Below are 10539 nucleotides of genomic sequence, written 5' to 3'. Positions count from 1 at the left end.
TCCTATATCACGTAGTAGACGTACGAGTGTTACAGTTCTGATTGCGACCTGACTGCCTACTGTCTATAAATTTTCCATTACGTTTCGACACGACAGCAAACTAATATACATCTCTAGTTGCCAAGGAAGGTAGCGGCGCTGTATGTAATACAGCAGCAGTGAAGAACGTCGTTTATGTTAAAAAAAATGGTGACAGTTATGCTTTCCAGGAAACGACACCAATTCTTTTACATAAACAAGTTAGTGATTGCTGTCCAGCAGACGGTATACGGTATAGGGTGTGACGGTGCGGTCTCTCCCCCAGGAGAAGCTGGCGCGCATGGCGATGCTGCAGTACGTGACGGAGTCGCTGGCCTACATGGTGTCGGGCAACATGGACACGGGCGCGCGCGACTACCACCTCGAGGCGGCCATCAGCAAGGTGTTCGCGTCCGACGCCGCCTGGGCCGTAGTGGACGAGGCCATCCAGGTGCTCGGCGGCATGGGCTTCATGAAGGGCGCCGGCCTGGAGCGCGTGCTGCGCGACCTGCGCATCTTCCGCATCTTCGAGGGCACCAACGACATCCTGAGGCTCTTCGTCGCGCTCACCGGTGAGTGTTGCCCGCCTCCTCCCTGCCCGCTGACCGGTCACCTGCCTCCCATCTCTCTGGCTCTTTTCCGTAACGTGTCGCATGCCATTTTGATACATTTTTACAAGCTTTTATTTAGTTTCACCTGTCCCGTTGTCTGTCTTTCTTTCTCTTATCAAATCTTGCAAGTTAAATTTGACCAACTTCCAGTAGTCAGATTGACTTGAAAGGAATACTTATGTAAATCGCGTGACAATACAATAATCTAGTAGTGACATCCTGGTAGTCCAGCCAGAGCCATAGCATCGATTTAAAATAGAATATAATTGATTTATTTGGTGTCGAAAAGTTTTTACATGAAATCTTAATCTAAAAATAACAGTAGTTAACAAAAAACCAAAGAGTACAGTCAGCAAAAAAAAGCTTGTATTAAAAATGTAATTTTTATGGTTAGGTTATGTAGTATCGATTTGTAACTGGTCAATAGGTTAGTGAGTGTGGTGTCGTAATGGGTAATGGTGTCGGCCCTCAGGCATCCAGTTCGCGGGCTCGCACCTGCAGGAGCTGCAGCGCGCGTTCAAGAACCCGACGGCGCACCTCGGGCTCATCTTCAGCGAGGCGGGGCGCCGCGCCGGCCGCGCCGTCGGCCTGCACTCGCCGGCCGACATCTCGCCGCTCGTGGCGCCCGAGCTGCGGCCCGCGGCGCGCGAGCTGGCCCGCTGCGTGGACGCGTTCGGCCAGACCGTCGAGGGCACGCTGGTGCGGTACGGCCGCGCCGTCGTCGACGAACAGTTCGTGCTGAACCGGCTCGCGTCCGCCGCCATCGACGTGTACACGACGGCCGTGGTGCTGTCGCGCGCCTCCCGCGCCGCGCGCCTGCAGCTGCCGCACGCGCCGCACGAGCTGCGGCTGGCGGAGGCCTGGGCCCACGAGGCGCTGGCGCGCGTGCCGCCGCGGAACTTATTCATTCAGATATTTGTGGACCATTTCCTGAAAACTCATTTCAAGCAATAAGTATATTTTATTTTTATAGATGATTTTTCTCGTATGACTTTTGTATTCTTTATTCCTTTCAAAAGCGGAAGTAAAGAACAAGTTTCGTATTTTCCAGTCCACAGTAGTTAGGCGGGAAACAGGAGCAAAGATTAAGATATTGAAGAGCGATAATGGAAAGAATATGTTAATGCTGAATTTCGAGATATTTACAAAATGAAGGAATTCAACACCAAACAACAGTTCCCTACAGTCCTCAGCAAAATTCTATTGCAGAAAGAACAAATCGCTCAATTTTGAGAAAGTAAGGTCAATGCTTTCTGACAGTTCCCTTTCTCCGGCTTATTGGCAAGATGCTGCAGAGATGGCTGTATATCTTAAAATAGGTCTCCTCACCGTGCTCTCAATGGGAAGACGGCGTACGAGAAATGGTATGCTAAAATACCAAATCTTTCTCATCTGCGTGTTTTTGGATGCAGAGCATTCATCCATGTCCCTGAATGTAATCGGAAGAAATTGGACATGAAAGCATCCGAGCATATTTTCGTTGGATATTCAGAAGATCCAAGAAGTTATTATTTCAGAGATATTAGATATCCCAGAAGACTTGTGAAAAGCAGAGATGTTACTTTCTTTGAATGTGATTTTCAAGATTTGAAAGTAAAGACAACTTGTAAGTCTGATAATAATTTAACTGAATCAGCAGTTGTGCCTCTATTGCTTAGTTCGCAAGTAAACTCGTCAAATAGTTCAGATAGTCGAACACCTGTCACAAGCGCTGTCATCGAAAATAAACAGATTCAACCTGATATTGTAGATATTATATCAGAAGATGTTCAGTCTGATATTAATGTCGTGGAACAGTGGCATACGCTGTTACTCCAAATGTGTCAGTTCAACCTGTTATTGCATCTTCATCAGAAGAAACTGAATCTGATACTGATTCTGTAGAACCAAGGTACAATTTGAGACCAGAAAACCTAATTCTGCTGCCAATTGTGTATGCATGCAAACTTCATCCCCTCAGCTGATGGATGACCTACAACTTATACACAGGCTTGAACGCAGAGATAGTGATAAATGGTATCAAGCTATGCAAGATGAATATCAGTCACTGCTTGAGAAACAAACTTGGGTTCGTTGATAGACCAGATAAGAAAGTCATACCTTGCAAATGGATCTACAAGCTGAAGAAAAATGCGCATGGTGACGTAATTAAATATAAAGCCAGACTTGTCGCGAAAGGATTTAATCAAGTTTATGGTATTGACTATTTGGAAACTTTCTCTCCAGTCGTTTCGAAACTCTTCTTTACGCATGTTGTTCGCATTGGCTGCGGAAGAGGGAATGAAAATGCACCATTTAGACGTTGATACGGCATTTTTAAACGGAATTTTGGAGGAAGAAGTGTATATGAGTCAGCCGAAGGATTTATAAAAACCGTCAAGAAGATAAAGTATGTTACTGAAACGATCGCTTTATGGCCTTAAACAGGCTTCACGAGCATGGTATAAAAAGTTGACCGAAATTTTACAATGCATAGGTTTTAACCAAACTCTTCGGAAGCATGTATTATACTAAAAAGTTTGGTAACGAGTTAATAATACTCGCTTTCCATGTCGATGACATTGTCATTTTGTACAAAGAAAATAAAACTCTAAATACTGTCATATCTGACTTGCGGAATCATTTTAGTCTGAAAGTGATTGGCAAACTCAGTTATTACTTAGGTTTAAATATACATTACAAACCTAATGAGATTAAAATATCTCAAGAAAGTTACATTCGTGATTTGCTACAAAAGTTTCACATGATGAACTGTAAGAGCGTTCCTACGCCGTTGGAAACTAAAAAGTTTCTGCCGAGTGAGAAGAATGTAAGTGAATCTTCATTATCTATCCGTATCAGCAATTGATAGGCTCACTCAATTTTCTGGCCGTTAATACTCGTCCAGACATTGCTTTTGCTACATCATATTTTGAGTCAATTCAATACTAAATATGATAAAAGTCATTGGAAGGCGCAAAACGTGTATTACAATATTGAAAGGCACTATCGATTTGGGCATTACTTACAGGAAAGACGGGATGTCTAATTGGCTACGCGGATGCAGATTGGCCAATTGTCCTATATCGTCGTTCATACACCGGATTCTATTTTTCTATGGCCAGGAGCCATTTCATGGGAAAGTAAGAAGCAAACCACCATTGCCCTGTCGTCCAGCGAAGCGAATATATGAGTTTGTCCAGTGCGGTAGAGAGGCTGAATTTCTGAGGCGATTGAGTGTGAACTTACTGGTATGTCAACGTTATTACTATTTATAATGATTCACAGTCTGCTCAGAAGTGGCATTGAATCCGGTTCACCACAACAGAACCAAACATATAGACACAAGATTTCATTATATACGAGATTTATTATCTAACAATATTTTAATGTCGTATATATCAATACTTTGGAGATGTGGCTGATGTACTAACTAAGCCATTGGCTCGTATCAAGCATCAGAATTTATAAAAGGAATAGGTTTATGTTTATAATCTTGTTTTGATTACGGGGGAGTATGTTGTATAACTGGCTAATCAAAATGTTTAAATTCTTATTCTTTACTATACATTGTATTCTATCTGATGTACGTATGTCACTTCAATAAACAAAGTCAAATACAACACAAAAAAAAGAAAGTATTTTGGGGAATAGAAAAAAAATCAAATACATACGGTTTATACCTAAAAGTAATGGTTTTTAATTCAAATACAAAAATACCTAAGCGTTATTGTTTCCGATATGAGTTGATCAAGTGACATGGTATTATTTATTTCCTTGGATTTATTTGAGAAAAGCACTATACAAGCTTCGTATGTACCCGAACAGGGATTGTCGGCCTCGTATCTCTAGGTGGCCTGCTCGTTCACTCGGCCATCTGTAACTACTCGCCGGCAATTCCTACTTTGCGGCATCTGCAGTAATGTACTATTATGTTAATAAGCAAATGAAGGATGAATCAAGGTGAAAAAAATGTCGTAACTCCGAATATTTTTTACTATAACAATCAGTACATCTCTTAAAGCTAAATATCTTCTAAATATATCTACACATATTTACAAAGGGGCGTATGGTCGTTCAGATCAGACTTCGATCTGTATGGAGGAGTCCCAGGCCTTCGCGTTGACCTGTTTGAGCGTGGCGCGCAGCGCGGTTCCGGCCCCAGCGCCACCGTCAGAGGGAAGCGCGCGCCGCTCGGCCGCGCGTACAGCGCTGCAGCGTCTGCTCCCACCGCTGCGGCGCCGCTGCGTGCCGCGCCAGCCGCGCCGCCACCGACCGCGCGTCGCCGTACGCGCGCGCGTCCACCGCAGACACCACGCGCGCGCGAGGCGCCGCCACCTCGCAGGCGGCCAGCGCCGCGCGCAGCACCGCCGTCGTCGGCGCCATCAGCGGCGTGTGGAACGCGCCCGCCGCGCCCGCCACGCGCGCCGACCGCCGCACGCCGAACCGCCCGCCGACACGCTCCACGAACAGTAGCGCCTGCCGCGAACAGACAACGACACGATAGACGAACTTCGTACCGCACCTTCCGTCTCGCTCTCGTATCACATACAGACCTCCTCGTCCCCGCCGACGATCTTGCAGTGCGGGTAGAGGTGGTTGGCGACCTGGCAGACGGGGTCGGGCAGGCCGGCGGCGGCCGCGTGGTCCCGCGCGCGCAGCAACAAGTGCGGCAGGTTGGCGTCGGCCGCCAGCCACACGGTGAGCAGCGCCCCGGGCCGCGCCGCCGCCGCCGCCGCCATGGACGCCGCGCGCAGCTCGGTCAGCCGCAGCGCGCGCTCCAGCGGCAGCGCGCCGGCCCACACGAGCGCGGCCAGCTCGCCCAGCGAGAAGCCGGCCGCCGCGCGCGCGCGCCCCGCCGCGCCCGGCCGCGCCTCCGCCAGCGCCTCCAGCGCCGCCAGGCTGGTCACCAGCAGCGCCGGCTGCACCCGCGCCGCCAGCTCCTCCGCGGGGCCCGACGTGCACACGCGCCACACGTCCCATCTGCAAGAGAGTTCAGTCACCACATCTGCGCCATCTGTTTTTCTTGATTTTCATAAACATCAATGTGTCATCGCTGGAGACCATTCGAGCCGTAACTGTTTGGCTGAACGGAACAAACTCTTTATATGAAAGTATGCCCTTGATGGGTCAAATTTAACTTCCAAGATTTAACCCAAACAAACAAATAAATCAATCAATAAACAGGGTATTTTTTTTTATTCGACTGGATTGCAAACGAGCAAGTGGGTCTCCTGATGGTAAGAGATCACCACCGCCCATAAACATCTGGTACACCAGGGGTATTGCAGACGCGTTGCCAACCTAGAGGCCTAAGATGGGATACCTCAAGTGCCAGTAATTTCACCGGCTGTCTTACTCTCCAGCCCGAAACACAACAGTGCAAGTACTGCTGCTTCACAGCAGGATTAGCGAGCAAGATGGTGGTAGCAATCCGGGCGGACCTTGCACAAGGTCCTGCCACCTGCAAAAAGTGAAAGAAAAGCTTGTAAAAATATCCCACACTGATGATAGCTCCTCTGATGAAGCATCTCTCTTGTCAATAGTGACACCTGAGTTAGAACAGATACTCAACCGAGAGCTCTCAGCAGACAGAAACATTCATCATCTCCAGTTATGATTGAACTTTGATTATGTATATGAACAAGTGAGCCATTTTGTAGACTGAGTGTACTTTGAGTATTTGACTTGGAACATAATAACACTGCCTGCCATAATAACGTTTAAGCACCCAAGAATTTCCGAGGCGAGCTGGTAGAGGTCGCGCGCGGCAGGCAGGTGCGCCAGCTTGAGCCCCATGCCCACGCGCTGCGCGCCCTGCCCCGGGAACAGTAACACCACGGTGTCCTCAGGCTGCTCGCGCGGCGCCGCGCCCGCGCCCGCAGCCCCGCCGCGCCGCGCGTAGGGCTGCGTGGCCCAGCGCAGCTCGCCCTCGCCCGGCGCCGCCGGCTCGCCGAACGTGGCCGCGCCGTCCAGCAGCCGCCGCAGCGGGCTCTCGCCATCGCCGCCGCCGCCGCTTCCCGCCCGCCGCATCCCGCGCGAAAGCGCCAGCGCCCGAGCGCAGCACGACCGCCCAGTCGCGCAAAACATCAGGACTGACCTAACCTATAAACCGTTTTGTTCCAGATATGACAGAAGTTTAAGAGGTCCAGGCTCACTGAGCTGCTTTTCACAATTTTCGGAAAATATCATTAGTTAACGTGACGATAGAAACTGCTGTTTTTCTTTACCAGACTAAAAAACTCGAACAGAAAACAAAACGGTCCACTTTGGACGTTGACAGTTCAAACACGTTTTTATTGTTTACAAACAGAGACGAGCGAGAGAGAACGTTATCGACGAATTGACAAAACGCCACTGTCTTTCAGCGTTTTTAAACATAGACAAAACTCGCTCGACTGCCAATGCTGTCATCATCCTCCATTGTCTAATTCCTGTGATGTAGGTACATAATCTGCGAGATTCGTTTCACTGGTATTATTTTTCTGCCCCCGATTCTATCATCTCTGCGTATATCGGTGGGCTCGAACCGGACGTACGAAACGATATAAAAGTTCGAGTGTCACCCGATCCGCTGACTATCGACAAATTAACTTCATTCGGACGCAAAGCTTTCTCTCGTGAAGGTAAACCACGTTTTACTTTTTCTTACGGTAAACGATACGACGTGACGTGTCTGTCCAGTGTCCAGTCGTTGGGCGCCGGTCGGGTCCGCTGCAGTGGTCCGTTGTGCGTTCGCAGATGGCGCGCGGGCAGCAGAAGCTTCAGTCGCAGGCGAAGGCAGCAGAGAAGCAGTCCAAGCTGAAGAAGCAGCAGGGCCACAGCGCCACCGAGCAGAAGAAGGCCGCGCAGAAGGCACTCATCCACGTCTGCGTGCTCTGCAAGGTACCAACACACATTCTTCTGTCCTCTACTATTGCATTTTTAGCGATTCTGAGCAAGTCTGCTATGATTCTGAGTGTCGAAATTCTTGGCGTTGTTATGCCCCTGTGCAAACTTGGCAAACAAACACGCGGTTCAAATCTTTCTAAACTTGAGTCTGTCACAATTGTTAAAAGTGCAATAGCAAACTCAAAAAAAAGTCTCAAAACAACAGATTGGGAGCGTCAGGAGGGCCCGTGTCAGAACTACAATTGGCTGCTATTTTGATTCAGGGCTTATCCTTTTTTCTTTGATCATTCTACTTTAATTCATGTTAATTTGTGCAACAATGTCTAGCATGTTCCTCCAATCAAGACATTGTTGCCCAAATTAACATGAATCAAAGAGTATTGAATCAAAGAAGATTTCGCCACTATACTAATAATCTGTATGTCATAAGCTGTTGGTTCTCCTGAAAAACCTGCATCAAATAATAATCAAACCCTCTGCATCAAAACAATGTCTGTTCATAAAAATGACTAATTTACCTGATGCTAGTTTTACACTTAATATTTTTTTAATTACTATTTGACTATTCTGAACAATTAAAAATTAATTAACACTTGTGAGGCATTCTATATCACAACATATTGGGCTATTGTCATGAAGTGACGTTGCAGCGCCGCCTGTTTGTGCAGGCTGCGCGTAATGACCACTCCGCGCGCGCGCTGACTAAATATACTGTACAATTAAAATAATTCTAATATTAAATAAATATAATATCATGTGGTACTAACACCAATTGACCAAGTCCCAAACTAATTGTAAGCAAAGCTTTTAGATACTATAAATAGGCAACGTAAATTACATTTATTAATTATATAATATAATTTTGTGTCACAAAAATTATTAACAAAAATTTGTACCAAAATGAACACTTCCAGACAGTATTTTGGAGACACATCTGGAGACCCTGTTTTTTCCAGCTTGGAATTATGAACTGAGTCTACCTCCTAAATTTTGTTGAAGTCTGAGAGATAAACTCAGGGTACAACGGTAGATAGAAATGCCCAATTGTCAACTCAATCTGTTTAGTAGTTTAGTCAAAGGTGTAAATATGATTCTGAGGAAGTCTTTGTCAGGTGAAGCAATTGTGATGTATATATATATATATACATATATTCTTTGGACATGCTTTTGTATACAGACAGTTTTTGTGGCTTTCACATTGGTATATTTAAACCTCGTTAAAATATTAAACAAAATCTGTTTAGTTGACAGTGGCATAGAGGCACGCAAATGATCCTGTAAAAGGTCTATTTTCCCTTTTGAGACACAGAACCCTAAAAAAGTTAGTTACCAAAGATGCTGCTTTATGTACATCATATTTTACATTTTGTTGAACCAAATTGTTTGTAGGTAATATTGGTTCCAACCAGATGGTATTAGGTCCCAACCAGGCCGTCACCTTGGACGTCAGACCAAACCCTCCAACGAGGCAGTTGGAGGAGGCCTATGTCAAAGACACACCGAACTGAGGGACATTTTATGATAATCAACAAAAAAAAAAAATAGAAATACCAGTGCGGAACAAAAAGGCTATATTATATTATTATTATTATAATATTGGTTGTAATGCTAATGTGTGTGTGTGTGTGTGTGTGTGTGCGCAGGCGCAGATGCCGGACCCCAAGACCTACAAGCAGCACTTCGAGAACAAGCACCCCAAGAATGACCTCCCAGAAGACTTAAAGGCTATCTAACACTGCATTTCTCTGTATTTAGTTCTAAAACACTTATTTAATTCATAAGATTTGTAATAAAAACTATTGTTACTGTCTGGTCTGACGCGCCGCGTATCGGGACGGGAACAATGACAGGTGCTAAGTTAGGATGGTTATGGTTAGTCAAATCTAGCACTAGCACTGAAATGGTACACCAACACAATAACCACACAAGAATAAGTTATCATCAATATTTTCTTTTTAATACAATTATTTAACGGGACAAACCCAACTGGGCCCCATGTGATTCTATCTTGCTAAAAATTTAGCTTGGTCTTTTATATGGACCCCAAATGGGCAGTTATATTTCAGTTTCAATAAACAAATCCAAGTGATTTGGGATGGGTGCTAAAAGTTAGCGCGCTCGTTAAGGTTTGTATTCCTATTAATGAGCCATCTTGCAGCATCCACTTTTCTGGTGCCTAAAGATGTTTGTGGTTGATGATGGTACAGCGCGGTCAGATCAGACTAACTGCATTCGTATTTGTTCCAAACTCTTTGTGAAGGTTCATGTTCTTTGTAAACCGAATTTGAAGCCCCTCGCCGCGCGGCGGGTGTCGCGACGCGGCCGGCCGCGGGCACTCGACCTGGCTAGAATAAAATATACAAACATTTTTTATTTGTGATCTTTTATTCCAATACTTTATTACATTAACTTAATTAGGTATACTTATTTATTTCATTTGCATGCAAACATTAGGTTTATAATCGTTTCACACTACATAGGTATAATAGTCGCAAAACATTGATGATGAGACACTTTAGCTCAAAGCATTCTCAAGTCTTAGTCTGAATAATATCCAATAAAAGTGGAAACACAGTACAGTACTACACATTGCGTTGATTGTTTGTATGATAAGGCGAACAAAGGATAGGTAATCTTTTATGATCGACTGGGATGCTGAGGAAGAATTCACAATTTACTAAAATTAGCAGCTATAATCAATCACGGAAACGAGCCAAGGCTAGTCGCAGGGTCAAGGCACAACGAACCTAGCGGGAGCGAGGTATTAGTGGTTACGAGAAAACTACACAGTTAATGATCCGGTTTCCTGGCGGCAGAGGGACCGTGCAATCGAACGTGGCGAGCGGCGGGAGCGGCCCGCGGCAGACGCCTCATGGTGGTCGTGGTTTGCGCTGCGTTCCGCGAACTTTCATCGGACGGGACATCGCAAACGAATTACGTCACATCCCTATTCCATTCGAACTCTGTCACGTCACGCGTTCACTAAATGACCGAGGTACAGTCGAAGCGAAAGATATTTAGGTACACTTCAGGAGCTCGT

At 45.9% G+C, this 10539-nt stretch overlaps 3 protein-coding genes across 3 annotated transcripts; 2 read left to right on the top strand and 1 right to left on the bottom strand.

The window, feature by feature from the left end:
- The first annotated feature begins 280 nt into the window (after positions 1–280).
- LOC141438417 (very long-chain specific acyl-CoA dehydrogenase, mitochondrial-like) lies at positions 281–1583 on the top strand. The gene is made up of 2 exons (XM_074102281.1): positions 281–590; positions 1102–1583. The coding sequence occupies exons 1-2, from the start codon at positions 320–322 to the stop codon at positions 1581–1583; spliced, it is 753 nt and encodes a 250-aa protein (XP_073958382.1). The 5' UTR covers positions 281–319.
- A 3003-nt stretch (positions 1584–4586) lies between these two features.
- On the bottom strand, positions 4587–6939 carry LOC141437882 (probable malonyl-CoA-acyl carrier protein transacylase, mitochondrial). Its single transcript, XM_074101439.1, is given in 5 exon segments — positions 4587–4764; positions 4767–4820; positions 4823–5087; positions 5165–5591; positions 6340–6939. Coding segments are annotated over 5 exon segments (1179 nt in total). The 5' UTR covers positions 6699–6939; the 3' UTR covers positions 4587–4690.
- Positions 6940–7054: 115 nt separating this feature from the next.
- LOC141437883 (zinc finger protein 706-like) lies at positions 7055–9872 on the top strand. The gene is made up of 3 exons (XM_074101440.1): positions 7055–7234; positions 7350–7493; positions 9143–9872. The coding sequence occupies exons 2-3, from the start codon at positions 7350–7352 to the stop codon at positions 9230–9232; spliced, it is 234 nt and encodes a 77-aa protein (XP_073957541.1). The 5' UTR covers positions 7055–7234; the 3' UTR covers positions 9233–9872.
- Positions 9873–10539: the final 667 nt, after the last annotated feature.

The sequence above is a fragment of the Choristoneura fumiferana genome, chromosome 18 (assembly GCF_025370935.1).
Source record: "Choristoneura fumiferana chromosome 18, NRCan_CFum_1, whole genome shotgun sequence".
In the NCBI taxonomy this organism is placed as follows: Eukaryota; Metazoa; Arthropoda; class Insecta; order Lepidoptera; family Tortricidae; genus Choristoneura; species Choristoneura fumiferana.
This window is presented reverse-complemented; position numbering and strand designations above follow the sequence as displayed.

Bases quoted from the DNA above. Each gene is read 5' to 3' on its own strand.
- LOC141438417 (XM_074102281.1), top strand. From the start codon at position 320: ATGGCGATGCTGCAGTACGTGACGGAGTCGCTGGCCTACATGGTGTCG. The intron at 591-1,101 runs GTGAGTGTTGCC...GTCGGCCCTCAG, and splicing joins GCTCTTCGTCGCGCTCACCG to GCATCCAGTTCGCGGGCTCG.
- LOC141437883 (XM_074101440.1), top strand. From the start codon at position 7,350: ATGGCGCGCGGGCAGCAGAAGCTTCAGTCGCAGGCGAAGGCAGCAGAG. The intron at 7,494-9,142 runs GTACCAACACAC...GTGTGTGCGCAG, and splicing joins ACGTCTGCGTGCTCTGCAAG to GCGCAGATGCCGGACCCCAA.